Genomic DNA, 19,699 nt, shown 5'->3' on the forward strand with positions numbered 1-19,699 from the left:
CGTACTGTTGCCTTGGCAGAGTGGAGGGGAAGAAATGCAGCCACTTCATCTTTCTGCAGTCAGCCCGAGGCTTCTGGAGAGGGAGCTTTTCAAGCCTTGATGCTGCTCGTTTCTAGAGTTCTATCTTCTGGATGAATTTAAACTAGTGGCAGATCTGCCTTAGCTAATGTGTATTTTATTGCTGCAGAACACCTTAGAATATTCTTGCCTTAGCTCCACACGAGTCATTCCTCTGTGCCTTCTTTATTTATTTTTTCTATTTAATCAGTGCAGAAGAACTGTTAGGACTAATAGCTCCTTTTCTTCACCAAACCTCTGTGGTCCTGACATTTAATTGTGTTAAGTTTTCCATTGCCCAGAATGGTCAGTATGGCATGGAGGACTTAGCCTTAGTTGGCTGCCTAAGAGCATGGCTTACATCAAGGGCTCTGGAGTTAAAAATGAGTGTGAGCTGCTGTGGGCACTTGCTGCAGGAGGAAAGATGAACAGGCAACTTAGCTGTCACAACAGGTAGGTCTGTTTAAAAGCACAACTTTCACTCCATTCGGAGGCAGAGAGGAGATGGGGGGGATGTTTTCCAAGAAACATTAGCGAGTGACAGTCTAGCTAACACGCTTGGTAACGTCCTGGCTATTGAGAAGTCTGTGCTGTGATGATGCAAACCTGACATGGGAGAGTGAAGGGGAGGGAAGTCTTAACGGTTGCATGTTTCAGTGCGTCACATGGGATGGCTGCTGTATGCCGGGCTTTGGGGTCGTTTACTGCCTTCCCCCGCTGGTGGCTGCTGGGTTACAGTGGCTTGGGGCAAGCCCGCTTTGCAAGGGCGCTGCACACCTCGCTGCCCACCCGCCCTCCGAGGGAGGCATTCTGAGAGGCGGCGGCACGCTCTCTTGTCACAGGCAGGGGAATCTGCTTTCAAAGGGGAGCGTGCGCAATCTCAGCATCTCTGGCTTGCAGCTGTAGATCAAACAGTAACTCCCCTATGTGTAATTTTTTCCTCAGGCCTGATGTGTTGCACCCCTCAGCACCCTGGATGGTAATTCCAGAAGTGCAAAGTGGCCGCTTGGTCCTTCCTGAGCACCGTGATTTGAAACACCGGAAGACGGAGCAGTTGGACAAGGCTGGCAGGAAGTACTGTATTTCACCCAAAAAAATCAAAGCCCGGACATGTGAAAGGAAAAGCACAGCTAACAAATGCAGAAACTCTCCTTGAGGAGAGAAGGCAATGCCTTGTATTCATATCTTAACAGGAAAAAGATCCCAGCCTTTAGCATGTACACCTGAAAGCTTCAACTATCTGTAATTTCAACTCTAGGCCTTTCTATAGCAAAACTACAACCTCAGCCATAGTGATAATAGTGTATGTCTTATCTGAGCAGAATTAGGATCATTAAACATGTTCTGGCAATCATTTGGGCTGAGATTCCTATTCTGCAGTGGTCAGGAAAAGGCTTTTTGAGGGAGAAAGTCCTTATAAACCTGCACATCTGCAACAGGCTTTCTTCAGTGTGATTAATCTTGTGTGTGAATTCACAGTCTAAACTAGCAGATCACATAAAAGGGACTGGGAGGAAGTACGTTGTTCTGCAAATATTGCTGGTAGAAAGCACCTTGCAGGAATGTAAAAAAACAAACAAAAAACCCCTCCTTTCCCTTTCTCTCACATTAACTGCTGTGAGGGGTTAAATACGACAAAGGATGCATTTCATGGCAATATAATTTATTTGTCATCAGATATGCACTCATAGGCAGGACACACAGGGCAGTACACATGGAGAATGCTGGTAAGTGCATGGAGGTGGCAGCGAGGATCTGGACCTTAGTTCCTAGTAGCAGGTTTTAGTTAAATGAAAAAAAAAAAAAAAATTGACTTCTGTCCTTTCTGAACAAACCGCAGTAATTGCGGAGCCATTCCCAGTGTTGCCAGTTGCCCTCACACCATGAGTTGTCTGGGGATCAGACTGGGCAGGATGCAAGTCTTCTCCCTCTTGTTTTGGAGGGGGAAAAGCCTTACTTAGCACAAGAACAAGAGAAGGGATGAAAGATGGAATATGGCACCCCCTTGACCCTTAGGGCTGAGGCCTGTGATACCTGAACAAGCAGGTATCCTTCCCCCTACCGGATGTGGTTGTAGCGGATCCTAATTAGCATCTGTGATTGCTTTAAAACAGGTGAGAACTAAGGGTCTGTCTTATAGTGTCCAGCTATTGTGCACAGCTTCTCCTCCGCTTGCCAGGAGACCAGAGTGCCTGGCAGCTCAAGAACCGCACCTCCTCCCTGCACTAGGCCTGCAGGTGGGCCATCAACTGCACAGTATTTACACTCAACAGTATACCTTGCTATGCTGGGTTTTTGGGTTTTTTTTAAATCTTTTCAGTGCTTCCCCTGCATTAATTTGTGCTGGGGATTAATACTGTACTGTCAAGTAGTACAGGGTCAAAAGGCCCTGCACTTCAGTAAGGCATGATCCAGATAGATAGATAAAACCATTTCCAAATAAAACTTGCATTCTACATCAGTTACTTTTTTTGAAATGGCACTGGACTTAACTTCAGCTTAACACACCAGATGATTTGGCATGTTTACAAACAGAAGCTCTGTGAAGTTTTCCACTCCAAGCAATGTGTTCTGGATCAGGTTGGAGGGAGTGGGAAGAAGACAGTAATCATGAGAGCACCCAGCTGGGGACTGTATTTCACAGGGGCCATGGGGTGGGGAAAGCTAAGATCTGCTGGCATGTAGGCAAACCAGGTGGGTTTTATTTGTAGCGGGCCAGTAAAGCTGAGTGTGTCTGGAGTGAAGTAAAGTGAGGTGCTGTCTTCCATGTGGGCCTCCCCTGCTGCGAAGTGTGTTCCCTTGAGATACCTTCCCCTGCAGCCTCAGCTCTCTCTCTTGGTTCCAAGCATCCTTCTTTAGGTGAGGTCTAGGTGCTGCCTTCTGGCACATGGGCCTACCCCGATGTAGGGAAGGCAGCTTCCCACTCTCCATGCAATAATAAGTTGGAGCATTTTGAGAAATGTTTCCAGCAGAAGCACTTCCACTGATGTCCCAGCCAAGCTGCAGGGGTTAGCCTCTCCCTACAGTTACTGCTCGAACGGGCTGAGCGCTAAGAGTCCTTTGCTTTTCTCTCCTTTTTTGCTCTAGATGCCATTAAGGTGAAGAAGAGTCTGGGGAAGAGGTTTCGCAGGTAGACAGCCAAGGAGGGCGTGAGACCAGCTACAAGTACTTCCTTCTTCTTCTGCCCCACTGCACTGAGAACCACCTGGGCGACCTCTGCAGCTGTTTGGCCTTCGGCAGTGTTCTTGTCCATAACTGCCAAAGCAAAACCACGTAAGCACCAACAGCAGCAGGTAAGCCCACGTATAAGTACCTGTCCCAGGAAAGCTCTGTTCTGACTATACATGGTTGTTTATAGGTTCTGGATTTTACAGCAGTTATGTATAGTATGATTCATGATTGAGCTAGAAATCAGTATACGCTCCTCCTGATACCCCGGCTGCGGCTCCACAAGCCTTGTGGCCTATCTCAGGAGCTAAGGCTCAGAGCTGAATGCTCCAATGTGTTCTTCTAGTTATGACTGTCAATTCCAGATGTATGATTTAGTGAGAGGGAAAAAAATACACCCTTCCCCTGTCCTACTGCTCAGTTGAAATTACCAATCAGTAGTTGGAATTTGTTTTCTCCTCTTCCCTCTCAAACCTAGCATCTCTCCTAGGATATGTATGTTGCAGGTCTAGAGGCTTCTGTAGGTCAGAGGATACAGAGCTGTCCTTCAAAGAAAATATTTGGATTTACGTGCGCTATAAAATACCCTGAAGTCTCAATAACTCCAAATTAGTTTCTGTCTAGGAAGGCTCAGTTTGGGGGGTTACTCTTCTTACCTTGCATCTAAAGTTGTCTTTCAATACTTTAGGGCTAACCCACGTCCCCACCAAAGGTCACATGTCGCAAGCACACTTTGGAGTTCAGACATCTCGGTGAAGTGGAGACACTTCAGTTATAAGACACAAAATCATATCTCACCTCCATAGCGAGATCCATCTGCTCTTACAGCATTGAGGGAAAGGTTTGTCTGAATGTATCCAGGGCTTATAACAGTCACATCAATGTCATACTGCTCTACCTCTGCTCGCAGGCAATCAAAGAAGGCCTGGGTAGCATGCTTAGAGGCAGCATCTGAAAAACAAGGAAAGGGCTATGTACTAAGGAGAAGGAGCAGGGCTGAGGGAAGATTCATTCCCCTGAATGCATTTGTCCCTGAAATGAAGCCACTTCTCAGCAAGAACACAGCAGCTGTTTGCCAACTTCTAGTTGTTTTTAGTGAATGGCAACAACAGGTAGTGGGAGTGAGAGGCAATTTAGGAAGGCAAAATGTAAATACTCAAGTTGGAAACTGGCTAGGATCCTGAGCTTAATATCTCAGCCATGCCAAGGCACTACAGAGTGAACCCAAGCTGCTTCCCACTCACGATAAAGGAGACATGAAGTCTGGCTCAGGAAGCATTTGAGAAGACCAGCTGGGGCTGGGGGAATGTGATGCCCAGTGCAGGAAGGCAGGGCTGACACTCGCTGCTGAGCACCCTGCTGGCCTACGTGCGCTGAGCATTACAGACTTGCAGAGCAGGTTCAGAGCCTGGCTGCGCACAAGTCAAAACCTGATCACACAAGCCTGCAGGAGCGGAGTTGTGTGGCCTAGGGCAGGATTTCCCCCTTCTAAATGGCTGAGCAATTCCTCTTCCTTGCTCCCTTTCCACATATGCTTGGTTGCTGCCACGGCGGCTGTGCCACCACCTCAGTGTGGCTGCAGGGTTGGCACCAGCACACCGAGCTGCAAGGACCTGGGTAAGAGCTGAGCTCCATGCTGCCAGGTCTACCCTGCTTTGGTTGCTGTGCAGATGCTCTGAAAGCTCCTCAGAACAGAGTTCTTCGTGTGGTCGTACCCGCAGCATCTGCGAGCAAAGACGGCCCAGACTTTCCAGCTGCCTTTACTCGACATTCAGGCTCTCATTATGCTCTACCACTTTTATGCCATCCCCATTGTACCCTTCCCTTTTTCTGTTTATTTTCAATGATCTACAGTTGCTGGCAGGCCAAACACGCTCCTCTTAGTTCCTCCATCTTTTGTAAGGCTTTTCCAGTAATCTCACCAATGTTATTTCTTATATCTGATTTAGCCTAAGAGTTTGCTGACTCAAGATAACCATTTAGGCTTTTGTTTTGGTATTGGTTGTACCATGGAACTTATTAAACCAAAGAACAAGCCTTTACTTTCCTAGAGGAGATTAACTAGGCAGACCAGCAAGGATAAAATGCAATGAAATCAAGGAATTAATTCTAATGGCTAGCAAGTTTATAGGACTCAAGTTTTAAGATGTGAATATCAAGCAGTTTTCAGACCAAAATTCTAAGCAAGGGCCACATTCTCTATTCCCTTTCCCTGTCCCCTAATAACTTGAGGACAAGGCTAAGATTTTGTATGTGAGAATACCTTCCTCAGTGGCTGTCAGGGGTTTATGACCACACCAAGAATGATGCACAGCCCTGCCTTCCCCACGTGCTGCCAGCTCTCGGGAGCAACAGATGGAAGCAGTAGCCAAGTGTTCATTCAGTCCAGTGCCCCAAACATGTCTTCCCCATCTTCTGTGGAGGTACTTACATGCTGATCTGAAAGGAATGCTTATTTTGCCTTGAATACTGCTGATGGCCACAATGTGGCCTTGTCTCCTCTTGATCATGGAGGGGAGAAGTGCTAGCAAGAGACAGAAAAGACCCATTCAGGATAACAGTCCTGCCATTGCTGAATCAACGCTTTCAGAGCAGTGCTTCAGGGAAGCCTGAAGTCAGTGAGAAGATCCTCATTCAGTGTAGGGGCTAGGCAGAGGGATGGCGCCCAGGATGCCTCTCACTGAGGCTGCAGTCTAGCTGGGACGTTCACCTATCAGGAGACAATTGCCAATGTGCTCAGGACATGGCCTTACGCCAATGAGGCCTCACAAAAGCCGCTATAGTCATTATCGTCTCCGACAAGTATAGTCGGCAGGACTTGCTCTTTTCTGCCACCAGTACATCTTTCCAGTTCATGTAGCTGACACCCTCCAGGCTGAACTTTCTACACAACCAAAGAGGCCTCCTAGGAAAGCTACAGCTTCACCTCCAATCCAGACTGCATTCTCTAGGGTTTTATCAGAGCAGACAGACAAACCAGGTATCCCTCCATAAGCTCCCATGAGACGAGAGTCAGGAGGTGTTTTAAACAAGATATCATCTCTTATCAGGTACTTCCAGTGCAGTCAAGTCCAAGCATCCTCTAGGCCTGCCCATAAAACAAAGCTCTCCTCCCCTCTTATACTGTATTATACCAAATACAATTAGAGTCAGAAGTTAAATTGCGCTTAGTTGTGTTGGCCTGCAGAAGATATCAGTCAAATCCATTGTCCCACTGTAATCCTGATCATAGATACCTTTGGTGAGGGCTATAGGACCAAAGTAATTTGTTTCCATCACTTTCTTGTCCACATCCAGACCTGTGTCCACAATTGTGCCTCGGTAACTGATCCCTGCGTTGTTGATCAGTATGTCCACATGACCCAAGTACTTCAGGATCTCTTCAGCAGCATTTAGGACTGTTCTAGTGTCTGAGAGGTCGAAGACCACAGTGTGAGGTTTGTGTGTCTGTGAATAAACAAAAGTTAGCACAAGGCCAGTTCTGGATGTGCTGTATGTTCATAATTGTGACTTAGAGGAGAGATGGGATTTCTCAGCTTTGGGAGCACAGGCAGGGCCATCCAGACCTTGTTTGATTAGAGTGCAGCAGTTACCTGATAAAAATATGTGATAGGAGCAGGCTGTGCTCTGGTCTTTCCCCCTTCCTGTAGCCTGTTCCTTATACCAGAGGCTAGGAAAGAGTCAAGTCAGATCTGCCTCGGGTACTAAAGTTTGCTATTGCTTCATTAAAGAAAATGCATCTCATGTAGTCAAAAACTTAACTCGTGTCTCCTTCAGAAGCCAGCACAACCTTTCTTATACCCTGTCATCAGAACTAGACATCAAAAATAAAGGCTAAGACAAGCAAGGTCACTCTTTCAGATACTGTATATAAGTACAGATGCAAAGGATGTCTGAGGACTCTGCACTCTCATATGCATGCATTTCCGTTATAAGACAGGGTAGTTTTTCAGCTGGCTTATTTTTGTATGGTTTCTGCAAGACATGACATGTCAGTTCAGTGTACTCCTACAGCAGTATCTATTCCTAACCACAGAGTTGCATCTTTCCTATTGCTCAACACAGCCAGAACAACCCACAAGCAATTCTGTATCTTCTATAATAACATGAACAGAAATCTCAGACTGATGAGACAACAGGCCTTTCCCTCTCCCACACTCACATTCTTTCGGTGATTGGTCATGGCAGAAAGCTCCTGTACCAGGTCTTTGAGTTTCTCGCTGTCTCTGCCACACAGCACCAGCTTGGAGCCAGCCGCATGGAAAGCTTTTGCGCATTCTTTGGAGGGAGCAAGGAAGAGAGAAAAGCAGACATTTGAATGCCAGACACAAACAGCAGATCCACATCATATCTGGTGGTAGGCTAAAAACATGTTTGTTTGTTTGTTTGTTTGTTTGTTTGTTTTTTTAATCTGGCAAGGGTCTAGGGCGGCCTTATTATCCCTGAGCGGTAGGCTGAGTTACAGTGAAGTCACAGCAAGATGCAATTTTCCAGTGACTTTGACAGACACGTGACAATGGTGAGGCAGCTGGTGTGTTCACGGTTCCTATGCTGGCTATGCAGTTACTGTGCTGCTCACACATACTCCCTCATCAGCTGGTTAAATCCGCCTGTGCCTCTTAATCTTTGACCATATGCTTTTCTTAAGCGGAACCACTGTTACCTTGCGTATGTCATTTAATGTAGTGGGGCCTGGTCTGAGGGGTTTCAGTGAACACCTGCTTCATCAAGGTGATCTACATCAAGAGAAGTCAGAAGAATGGATGCTACGATATTGTCCTCCTTTCAGTGCTACCAGCTGCTGAAGCAATCCCATGTTCTTCTAAACTACTTCTCTGTGATCTAGTGAAACAAATTCCTTATTCGTGCAAGAGATTATAGCGTGATGGTAACAAAGGGTGCAGAAGAACCCACAGTAATTAGAGGTCCTCTAGAATATTAATAACTGGGAATGGAAGGACTAGCATAGACCTTGCTAAAGAGTCAGTAAGGGAGGACACTTCACTGCACTGGTGGAGATCTAAACTGAGGCAGTAGCAGTCTGGGTTTCAATCCTGGTTTTGCTTTTCATGAGATGAGAAGAAAAACAGTGGGAAGGAACACCCAACAATGTACAGTGTTTCATCTGTCTAGTGTATCACAGCAGGAAGGTCTCTCCTGAGATACTAGTTCCACCTCTTCTGGACATGAAATACTAATTCTTTTACCACTCCCAGCTCTTTGGTTCTGACAGGCAGAGAGGACCATTTCATCTCCTTTGGCCATTCAGCTATTGAACACCCCTGTCCTCAAGGAAAAACTCACGTGCAAAGACAGCATCAATTTAAGCTCTATTTGTTCTATAAATGTACTCATCCTAATGAAAGGCCTTGATAGCAGAGAGCACCTTGTCTTCTCTTCAAGAAGCTTTTAAAGCAATTATAGAAAGCAGAATTAAAAAACATATCCACCCATGCAAAGAATAAAAATTTATTTGGAAAAAACTACTGGATTACTCACTGGCTCTTGCCATTAATATTACCAAGAGTTTGAATTTAAAACTGAGGGATTTGTACCACAGGAGGAAAGTTACTTTAACTTGGGAGTGAGAGGTGGGAATAAGAAGTGGAAAAAAAGACAGGGAATCTGGAAATACAACAGCAAACATGAATTTAGAACAGCAGTTCTGTCTGGGAAGTCTTAGAGAAACAATCTGACTTCCTGACTTTTCTGGGACTTAGAAAAAAGATGCCTGACAGCACAGGACTTTTTACTTGCTTTGATGAGCTCTAGTTTATACAGAATGGTTAAAATTAGTCTCAACATTTGTTGGAGGGGTTTTGTTTTGTTTTGTTTTTACATCAAAATTTGCACTGGGGATGGTTATAACTGATATGACTGGGCAACGTACCTCTCTTCAAAATTCAAAAGAATGGGCGCTTTCTGATCATTATTGCTTTATTCCAACAGGTCTCTCTTCCACATCCCTTTGTTCCTCCTGCCTACAGCACCTTTCTGCTACCCTTCAACACCTACCTTTTCCCAGGCCAGAAGTAGCCCCAGTGACCACCACCACTGCTTCCCGGAGGTAAGCTCGCATCCGCATCCACTGCAGCAGCCGGAAGAGGGTGAAGATCCCCAAGCTGCCAAAAAGCAGCGGGATGATGACTGTGGTTGTGAAATCCATGAGCTTCCCTTTCTGAACAGTCTTCCTAGAACCACAAGATCAAAGCAAACAGAGCATTTCACCATCAAGAAATTTAGCAGAGGCTTGAAAACTAGGGAAATATTTCTTTAAAAGAAGTCTCACCAGGTTTAAAATTAGCACAGCCCCCTTTCCCACCCACTGCCTTAGACTCTCAGACCACCAATAAACCAAATTCTATACAGAGGCATCTTCAACAGATTTCCTCAATCCTTCATTTAGACTTACAAAAATTCACATCAGTATCCAATTTTAAGCATTTATATGCTATTCTGAACATCCCAGCAGGACATTTGGCATTGGATCTTGTCGGGTGTTGTGTGACAAACATAGCTTCAGAGATGCTGTTCCCAGATGCTCTTCCATTTTGCTTTAGACTTGTTCTCTTGCACAAGATGTATTTAGAGTGAAAGCTCTTCAGAGATAGGAAATGTCTATACATGTCTATGATTCTATTAAAACTTCTTAGATTTCTCTAAAACTGCAATTACCGCAGTATCTAAGTGCCAGAGACCAGTTACTGTATATTATCCTAGATGGATATAACCCACTCTAACTTCTGGGGGCTCAGAATAAGCTTTCCTTCTGAGCAGGTTATTTGCTTAATGCGGTGAAATCTGTGCTTCCAATTCCAGTGTCTTTCAACACCTGTTAGCAGAGACAAGTTATCTGATTTAAATTAACCATATGTCCCATCTAGTAGGCTAGAGCCTCCATTCATGATCTTTACTTTTATGCCAACATCAATTGCACAGTTTAACAGCAAGAGAACCTGTGTTCTGATATACTGAAATTAAATCTGTGAAGGAAACCCAAGCTATGGGTATCTACAAGACCTAACTCACCCTGGAATTGGATTCTGATTCCAATGCATAGCCCTAATCTCCTAGCTAAGCCTTGCCTTCAAGGGAGAAGTTTATGTAATAGGTTGTAACATCGCCAAAGAGTAAGCGATACTTTTGCTGTAAACAGGGTCACTAAGTTTCCCACTCTAAACCCTCAGGCTTTTATGTTCAATGTCACAGTGAAGTAAAGCCAGTTATAACCTCTTCCTGGAATCTATAATCTTTTGGGTCACATATAAAGCCAAAACCAAGTATTAGCATCTTTTCTCTGTTTTACAGATAGAGTTTGAACACTGATAGATAAGTCTTTACCAGGAAGATATTGGCAGGGTCTGGGCATACAACTCATGCAATACTTTAAACAAAAGGATAGCACTATAAGAACAAAACAAGGAGGCAACTAATAATGCTAGGCCATAATTCAACATTACTAAGTAATACTCAGCTTGTACGGAGCAGAAGGGATGATAGTAGCACTACATGCCCCAGGACAGAGCTGGTTTGGAAAAATGACAGGCTCTCCCAGATTTCCATCAAGAGTTTGGACAGAAGTCCTCAAGCAGCTGGTCAGTGAACAAGCTAGCTGAACCACTAGTGAACGGTATAAAGAAAGTATTTCTGAAGGCATAGCTAGAACACAATAAAACACCATGTAAAGAGAGCTGAGCTAGCTCTAAATAAAGCTTGACTAGGTCTAAAACCAAAACTGTTGAGCTAGTACATAGCTCTGCCCAAGCTACTATGGAGCTTCTTGTTCCTGAGCTAACTCAAGTATCTCCACAAAAGTACTCTATTGTGTAATAGCTGTGCACGATGCGGACAGACATCCAGGCCTCAAGTTCCCCCAGGCATGGGGAGTATGCCCAAAGTGGGAGAGCAGAAACCCAGAAGGAGGATTAAACTCAAGTCTGTTGCAAAGCAGCGCAGGAGCATAATACACAGCTGGTCAGATCGGCATCTTATCCTTCCACCTCTTTGTGCAGAATTCTCCTGATTTATAGCAGAGGACTGGTATAGTTGATTTAACATATAAGAGTGCACATCACCCCTAAAATAATTCCAGGGAAAGACATAAAGCCACTGGCCTTCTTCAGGCTGGATAAGCAGGAGGTGCTCCTTACTGGTTCATGCTCAGCTAGTCATATAAAGCAGCTGCCTTCTTTATGTTGTCCTTCTTTGCTCTCAAGGATCTCTTGAGATTCAGAAGACAAGAGGTGGGTGGCAGGGACCACAGGCACTGAGCTTGACCAGTGTGTCTTAGAGATTTTTCTTCAGCTCCCATTTAGAACCTTTCATCATTTCCAAAGTGAGAGCTGATGGGTGGAGTGTGACTTGATCTATGAGCCCATGTTGAAGCTGAGCCATTTTAAAAATCTAGCCCTGAAAACCTTTGCCTCTGATTCCTGTAAAATGGAGATGACAGTGTAAAGCAGATGAAGAAGTAACTGTGAAGAGGGAACTTTTCTGATGCCTCTTCTAACTAAACCACACTAGGAGATGGGAGTGATTCCCATACGTTGGTTAGAAAATGGTTCTTTCAAGGTCCTTGGCAAAATAAAAGTTGAGTTTGCAAGCACTGAACTCTCCACCACACAGGCTGGTGGAAAAGAGCCCCCAAGCCTACCAGCTAAAAGCTAAATGTGGTTTTTGTCATGTAGCATCCATTGCTCATCAGTATGAACCAGTCACGCCTGCTTAACTTTGTCAACACACTAATTCATTTTATTCCTTAATCATGTTACTTATTATTCATCTACTTTCTAAACAAAGAAGCTCTGCCTTTAATCCTTTTTCACTTGGCAATCTTTCCAAGCCTTTTATGTTTTTTCTTTCTCTTTTTGTTCTTCCATATGATACATGGGAACAGGGCAAATTACCCAATCTCTGCCTGAAGGTTGCTGCCAGCCATAAGCACAGTCAGCAACAGAAACCTGCTTTTGCAGCTTCCAGGCTAGAGTTTGAATCAACAGGTATCACCCTTTGATATAAGAGGGGGAGAGATAGAAGGAGGGGAAGAAAAAGACTGGATGAAAAAGGGAGCAAGTGAGAGAAGGGATAACTGATCAAAGATACAGGTCCTTTTTATTTAGGTCATACAGTAACAGATATCTTCCAAGGAAAGTACAGAAATGACCCATTAAAAAGAGCCCCAGAACAAAGAAAATCCCAGTTCAGTCAAGCTTGAAATACTAGGACAAAGAGCAAAGACAAACTGTCTCAACAAACTGTTTAGGAAAGATGAAAAAATTGCTGCAGCACTTTAGACCTAATGCAACAAGTTTTTCTTTGGTTCATGGACCAGCTTACATCACAAATCCATGAGTCCTTATTTTAGTTTGTAAAATTGAACAAGCTTAATAAAAAGCCATTGATAGAATAAATAGGGAAGGGAATGCCAGCAGAACATGGAAATCAGCTCAAGGCATACTGCAATACGTTCAACAGTATCCATTTCACAGAGCCCCATGCTGGGCTACTGACACAACAGAGTGACAATTATACTCAGTTCAGTTTTTAGGATTATTTATTGGTGGAAAGGCCAAAGGAAAGAACTGCGGCAACCTGAAGGAGAATGAAACAGACCACTGATAAAAAGGACATGACTCACAATAACAAAAATGGTAAGTCGCAAAACAAAAGCTGGCAGAAGATCAGAAGCATAAAACCCAGCTTAAGACTGATAACGTTTCAAAGTAGTTAAAGCCATCTCAGGACAGATAGGGCCATGGCACATTAAAAACAAAGAAGGGGGGCAAAAAAGATTCACAGCTAATTCAAGACGAACTGGATATCCTCAGACACCCTGCTCAAAGCTCTAAGACCACTACCACCTTTGTCCCAAGACTTGGCTATACATACTGAAAAAAGCATGGATCTGTTATTTGTTTTTGATAAATAATGTTTATGATGCCAAATTACCTGCGGGAGAGAAGCCACTGCTCATTACCGGCTCAAATAAACACCTGTAATTTTCAGCTCCCCATCCCAAAAGACAGGATTAGGGTGTTAGAGAACAGAAATGAGAATACTGATAATGTAAGCAAATTCAGGTGATTGGAATCTTTTTGAAAAGCCTTAATATAAAATAAATCATCTATACACATGCCCATTAAAAAACCATTCCCCTTAAAACAAAAACTGGATGTTATCCTGTAAAAACCAGGAGAATATCTCAGAAGGAACAAGGAGTTTAGTTAATAAGCTCAAGAGCACACTAAAGGCAGCAAAGATGAGCTCAAGTCCCCAAAAGATACTACAGACATGATAGTTTCCCTAAACAACATCTATTCTCCTTTAGCTTCAGCCATCTAGAAAAACATTGTTCTTTAAATGACAAATGGCAGCAACTGGGAGGCTATTTTCAGAAAGCAAAAGGTGTCATTTAGAAGATGGGGGAAAAAGGGAAGGAAAAAAATCATTTTTTCTAAGGAAGCATTTGCCCAGAAGCACAGCAGCTCTAAGTGTTACTAGCTACCAACTTTATTCTGAAGAAAGCACAATATCCTACCTTGGAAAAGAACTCACTTGCCAGTGACTTTGAGATGATGTCTCCCTCCGGTCTTTTAGCACAGGACAGACCTCACTTAAATTAGGAAATGGCAGCAGTCCAAGCAAATACACTCAGTCCAATGCTGGCACAGAGTGCCAAGAACTGCCTCTAAAAACAAACCTCAGGAATAGTGTCTGTGACCTTTGAAATTTGGGGGTAACTTAACCCCTCCAGATTAAGAAGGTAGAGGAGAATTCAAAATGATACAAAATGTTTGATGATCATTTGATTATTTCTAGTACTAACCAAATAATTTCTAGTACTGAATCCAAAGCATCTATAAAGACCAAAAGTAGACTTTATGCACTTTGGATGAAAAAAAGACAATGTATGAATCAGTTGTGATTGCTCTATTAAGATTTTACTTAGTTTTGGAACATATTCTGATTTTATAGTGCACATTCTAAAATTAATATCATGCTAATTAAGAAAGCAGACCTTTTTATTTCTTTCCTTTTGGTTCTTGAGAACTTTGAGCACAAGTGAACTGACAGATGAGTCTCTCGCACTTTGCATCAAAAGCTGGTAATAACTGGGGAAATGGGCATTTGCCCCAGCAGACCAAATTCACTAAACTATCTTTGATAGAGAGAAGAGTGAGCATTACTTGCATTTTATATCAGCTAAACAGTTTTACCAACCCAGCTGCTTTGGAAAGAAACTGAAATCAAATTTACAGACATCTAAGGCAGAAAAAAAAAGGAAATATAGTTTTGTCTATTAAATCAGTGATTTATATAAGCAAACAAAATTTGCTGACAATTTATCTGATGCACAAGGTCCCCACACATGGTAAATTAAACTTCAAAAATGCATTCAAAATCTAATGGGAAAACAATATAGGCTCTACAGTGATTACTGTAATTAATTCAAACAATTAAACTACTGAAACACTAGTTTGCACTTACATAACCAGCATTCATTCCAAACTTCATGAACAAAAAAATGATGTCAAAAATAGGCTGAGATCATTAGAAACCACTGAAACTCCTAAGAAAAACCTCAATAGGTGGACAAAGCTCCTCATTACAATACAACCATTTCAAATGGAAAATGGGAAAGGGATTTAGGAGAAAGAATCCAGCTGGGATTTTGCCACCAAATGACGGCAAGTTCTGTTATGAAGAATGACACAGCAGCGCTAGGGAGCAGCAGCAGTCAGGACACGAGACTGGTAAGTTTTCATTGTGTGCAGCTGACAACAATGAACAAGGGTTTGAGATTTGCTGGCGGGTTTATTATTATTATTAATATAAGTATCAGTTACAGTATTTTGGGTTTACTTTTTCCAGTGCAACTTGAACAAGCTGGTCATCTCGCAAGCATTTCATTAAACTCTACCCTAGAAAACAAACTGCTGTAGTTGAACAATCACTTAAGAGCATCGTGTTTAAGATTTTTATATAATCATTATGCAAAACAACAGTCTCGCTCCATGTTACAAGGGGAAAAAATATGTTTTCAGCACCCAAAAGCCAGACGGGAGCTGAGAAATTACTTTCGCGTAAAACTTTCTGCCGCTTTTATTCAGCGGCACGTATTTCCAGTCCTCCCACTCAAAATGCGTTCGGGGCCCAGGCGAGGATAAACCAGAGCGAGGCGACTCGAAAGCTGCCGCGCCGAAGCACGGCCCTTCGCAGGCAGCCGCGGGCCAAGCCGGGAATCGCCCGCGGCACCCCGGGGAAACGAACGCTGCGTTCACGTCTCCTCGGATTTTTCCAGCGTTTTCAACACCTGCAGCAGCGGTGAAGTGCTGACTGGGAGCCCCCGGCCCCCCTGCTCCCACCGCGGCCGCGCCGCCCGCCCTCGCCCACAGCCGCCCACCGCGGGGCGAGGCCTGGGGGCGCCGCTGGGCCCTACCTGCCCGCCGCCGTCACCATGGCCACCGCCGGAAGTGCGCCGGCCGCCGCGCACGCGCCGCGGCGGGAGGGGCGGGGCCTCGGCGCCAGTGCCCAATGACAGGCAGCTCCTGCGCGGCCCCAGCCGGATGTTGCGCCTCGTCGGTCCGCCCGCGGGTACGGCCCGGGCAGGGAGCGGCGCTCGCGGCCGAGGGTTCCCGCAGGCGGCGGGGCCGGGAGGAGCCGGCGGCGCCCCCATCGGTGTTTTCGCGGCCCGTGTCGCTGCCCGCGGGCCCGGCAGCGCGGCGGGGTCGCCCCGGGCTGGGATCGCCACGGCTGCCGTCCCCACGCCGCTGGACTCGGATCGGGGAGGCCGGAGAGGGCCGGAAGCGGGGGTTGGCCTGGCTTCCCCGGCCTCCTTCAGGCGGGCCTGGTTTTCCCCAGTCAGAACCCAGACGCGGAAACGTGGCCGCCCCTAAGCAGTGGGGCTGGGCTGGCGGTTTCCGTGGCTTCCCCGGGCCCGTGCTGTGTAATTACCAATCTGACCTCCAGCCGGGATCCCTGACGCACTAGGACACTTTCCCATCTGCAGTGGTCGTCATTTTATGTGCGCGTTGCTCATTACCCTGGTCTAAATTCTCTTCCATTTTTCTGTGTACAGAGAAACCATGTATGACGGGCCAGAACCCATGTGCAGCGTGTGACCACGAGGAGCAATGGACGGTGGCTTCCCGCAAAAGGCGACCAGGAGGGATTTGTGCAGAGCCCCGGTCAAGGCTGCGATACGAGGAAATACGATTCCCAGTTTTTAAATGGGCTTTTCCCAGCGAAGCTCACAGACTGCAATAGTGCTATGGGAGCGTTTCAGCTTATCTCTGAGGAAATGGGGCCTGAAGGTGCTACAGGTTCTGCAGGAAAGTCTCTAGTAATTAAATCTTGTTGAAGTAATGAACACTGATAACGGGCAATAGACGGTTGCCAGGCTATAGCACAGATCTGACTAGGCCTCTGGTAAATCAAGGTCCCCGTGATCCCAAAAGCCCAAAGTCCAAATGGGCTCAGTGCTGTAAGGAGCTTTTGCACTGGGGAAGGATTCACTACTGTGTGCACGAGCAGAAGATACATTTACAGAAGCAGTGGGGGATACTTTAGCGTTGCCAGAGACAAAGGCAGTTAATCTCAGGTGTGTTTACCCGTGTACAGCAGCAAAATAAAAGATGGCTTTGTAGGACAGCTATTTGCAGGACAGTTTACATGTGATAATAGCATTCTGGTCCTCTCTTCCAATAAGGAAAATAAACTGGAGCCATGAATTAATTTTAATTAATTTGTAATTGTCCTTACTGAGGGAACAGTAATTCAGGAAAAAGGAAAAAAGGATCAAAAATCTTCCTAAAAATCACACTGTGACAGGTGTGATGGTCTTGCACTTTTCTGGCTTCAGGGCCAAAGTGAAATGAAAGGCAAGAATCGATAATGTTATTTATACAAATAAAATTGAAATACAAAGAGCAGAAAAAGACATTTTTTGTTCTAGCAATGTCACTGGAAGTTGTAGTCAGTACAGACTCCTAAAATTCAGAGATGGAAAACATTTCAGACCATCTTTCTTGCCAAAGCAAGGTAGGATGGGCTGTAGCCAGCCTAGCGCGTTCCCTTTCTTACAGGGCCCTCACTGAGCGGCTGCCTGGGAGCGACATCCAAGCCCCCCTGGTAATTCCCATGGCCTCTGCTAACCCATTCACCTGGCTTCTGCCAGTCAGTGTCACCAGACTGTCCTCCAGGTGGTGGCAAAGTTGATTGAAACCAGGTGCCCTTTAGTGATTGTATGAGTAGCAACTCAAATAGCAAAGGGTTAAACTTCAGTTGCAATCAGAGGGGAAAATTCAGTGAACTAAGGCTCCATTTTGTTGCTTTGATTGAGATTCTATTTTCTTAGATTAAATTAGTTTAATTAGCAGCAAATTCACCTTTGATTTAAACCTGCTGATTCACACATCTCACCTTGGACTTCATGGCCTAGATCACTGAAGGCAGTTAGGTGACCAGCTTATGTCGACATGACATGTCTTTGTTAGCAGAAACACAAAAGAGGTGTTTATCCTCAGTCTAGGGCTTTTGTTTTGGAGACCATACAGGCCTGACTGGTAAATGTTGTTATAGTCTTTTAAAGCTACCCCTGTTGTTTTTATTAGCACTCAGTCTCTCCTCTTAGCTTTTCTTTCTCACTGTGTTGGGCTGCAAAGGGCTGGAATCCTTTTAGCATTTTAGCACTTCCTTGACAAACATCCTGCTGTTCTCTTGCTGCCCTCCTGAAGTGCAGGAGCTCTGTTTTTTGAGGGGAAAAAAATCTCCAAACTCAAGGACGTACTTACAGTTGTGTTTGGTGACATCTGCTTTGCTGCAAGCATCACTGAGTGCAGATCCACAGCCTTTTAACCCTACTCTCTAGGGCAACAATTTTGTGCTCTAGTTCTTCCAGGCTTTTATTTGTCGCCTTTTTTTCAAGGACTGTAAGATGTAGCTTCTCTCTTAAGAAAACCTTTGGTAGCTTACCCTAAGAGCACAAGACAGTCCCTAGAAGAAATATGGCTCTGTGCAAAGATTCCCATAGGGTAGCAAATCTCCCCCAGGGAAAACATCCTTGAACTCGTTTGAACTGAAAGCTCCCAATTTCACAGTGCCTTAGGCTAGAAAATGTGAATGTTCAAAGGGCTGCGGCATGATTAGAAATCTTCTTTTCACAGCCTCTGATGTAAGAGTGCGATCTCTCCTCCTCCCCTCCCTGCTTGCATAGATTGGGTTCATGGGAATGAAAACAGACGAGGAGGTAGGGGAAGATAGAGAGACCTGAGATGGAAAATAGAGAAAGAAGTGTGTCTTGGGGCTTTTTCCATCCTTAGCCCCTGCAGCTGTAAGCAGACCAGTCCTCTGTCTCCCTTCCAGGCAACAGGCCTGAGAAGATGGTCTTGACTTTTGTCCCAGGTGTCGTTCTGGTTTGGGTCTGGGCTCCGATACGGGGACCATGAACTCCTTTCAGAGAACTGCTCCTGGACACTGGTCCCCAGCCTCCCACCCCGTCTTCTCTCTGGGAGAAAAATTTTTTCTAGGTTCTGTTCACTGGACTCACAGGTTTTTGCATTACCTGAGTCTTCTTTCTTTTCTTTTTTTTTTAAGATAGTTCCTGTGTGGTTTGGTTCAAGTCGTTTGTAATTAATAATTGTCTTCTCTGATCCCTGCACTGCAGCATTTTCAAGCTCGGTATGAAAACAGTGTGGAGTTAGTGAGACTGCATTTCTGATGTACGGGCTCGCTGCAAGTCCCCGACCTCTGCAGCTAACCCAAAAGCTGGGGAGGAGAGAACAACATCCTTCCCTCCTGCAGCTGAAGATCCTGAACCTGAGCGTACCACAACCTTTTTAACCGAGTTGAATGCCTCGAGGGGAGACAGCGATGTTTTGTCACACAGAGAAATGGAGACATGGCAAAGCTGAAGTACTGTTTTCATAAAAAGCTACTGACTGTGGTTGCTTTAATTGCTGAGGGGACAGCTCAGGCCTGGTGCGCAGGAGACGTTGCCTGTCTGCAGCACTTGCTGATCTTGGGATATCCCAATCCTGTCCTTCCATGTTGCCTTCCCTCTTTGTTTTAGAGTGTAAGGCAACAAGCAGACAGGCAGGGAAGGGTATAGCCTGCCCCTCTTTTGCTTTTTGGTGAGATAGGAAGGAGTTAAGTGACACCGAGGGAGAGTGGCTGCTCTATTGTTCAGGCAGAGCTCTGGATCCAGGGTTGCCGGGCTCTATTCCCGGATCTGCCTCTGACTTCCTGCATGACCTTGGACTGGTCACCCACCTTTTCTTTTCCTTAGTTCCCAAATTATAACATGGAAATAATTCTCTTCCTGTGGTGCTTCATTCCCCGCTGGTTTTAGGGTAGCTGAGACTCTCTGAGGGGAGGTGAACACGTTTCCACTGGAGACGTGCTTACACAGAGGGCTGTAATTCTTGAGCATGTTCTCGTTCACTCAGCTCTAGCCCTGGCAGTGAATATTGTGATA

General features: G+C 45.1%; 1 protein-coding gene and 1 long non-coding RNA gene across 3 annotated transcripts; one reads left to right on the forward strand and one right to left on the reverse strand.

The window, feature by feature from the left end:
- Positions 1-1,703: 1,703 nt before the first annotated feature.
- Positions 1,704-15,696, reverse strand: DHRS7B (dehydrogenase/reductase 7B). Of its 2 annotated transcripts, none has more exons than XM_067306083.1 (7): positions 15,665-15,696; positions 9,241-9,416; positions 7,388-7,503; positions 6,462-6,672; positions 5,657-5,749; positions 4,024-4,176; positions 1,704-3,312 (listed from the first exon to the last, which is right to left on the reverse strand). In XM_067306083.1, the coding sequence occupies exons 1-7, from the start codon at positions 15,682-15,684 to the stop codon at positions 3,107-3,109; spliced, it is 975 nt and encodes a 324-aa protein (XP_067162184.1). In that variant the 5' UTR covers positions 15,685-15,696; the 3' UTR covers positions 1,704-3,106. The 2 variants fall into 2 exon arrangements, with proteins under 2 accessions (XP_067162184.1, XP_013800948.2); XM_013945494.2 differs by lacking the exon at positions 15,665-15,696 and adding an exon at positions 14,713-15,313.
- Positions 15,697-15,867: 171 nt separating this feature from the next.
- Positions 15,868-16,959, forward strand: LOC136993490 (uncharacterized). Its single transcript, XR_010885821.1, has 2 exons — positions 15,868-16,066; positions 16,304-16,959. It is a non-coding gene; the product is annotated as an uncharacterized lncRNA (long non-coding RNA).
- The last annotated feature ends 2,740 nt before the right edge of the window (positions 16,960-19,699 follow it).

Source organism: Apteryx mantelli, chromosome 16 (assembly GCF_036417845.1).
Source record: "Apteryx mantelli isolate bAptMan1 chromosome 16, bAptMan1.hap1, whole genome shotgun sequence".
Classification (NCBI taxonomy): Eukaryota; Metazoa; Chordata; class Aves; order Apterygiformes; family Apterygidae; genus Apteryx; species Apteryx mantelli.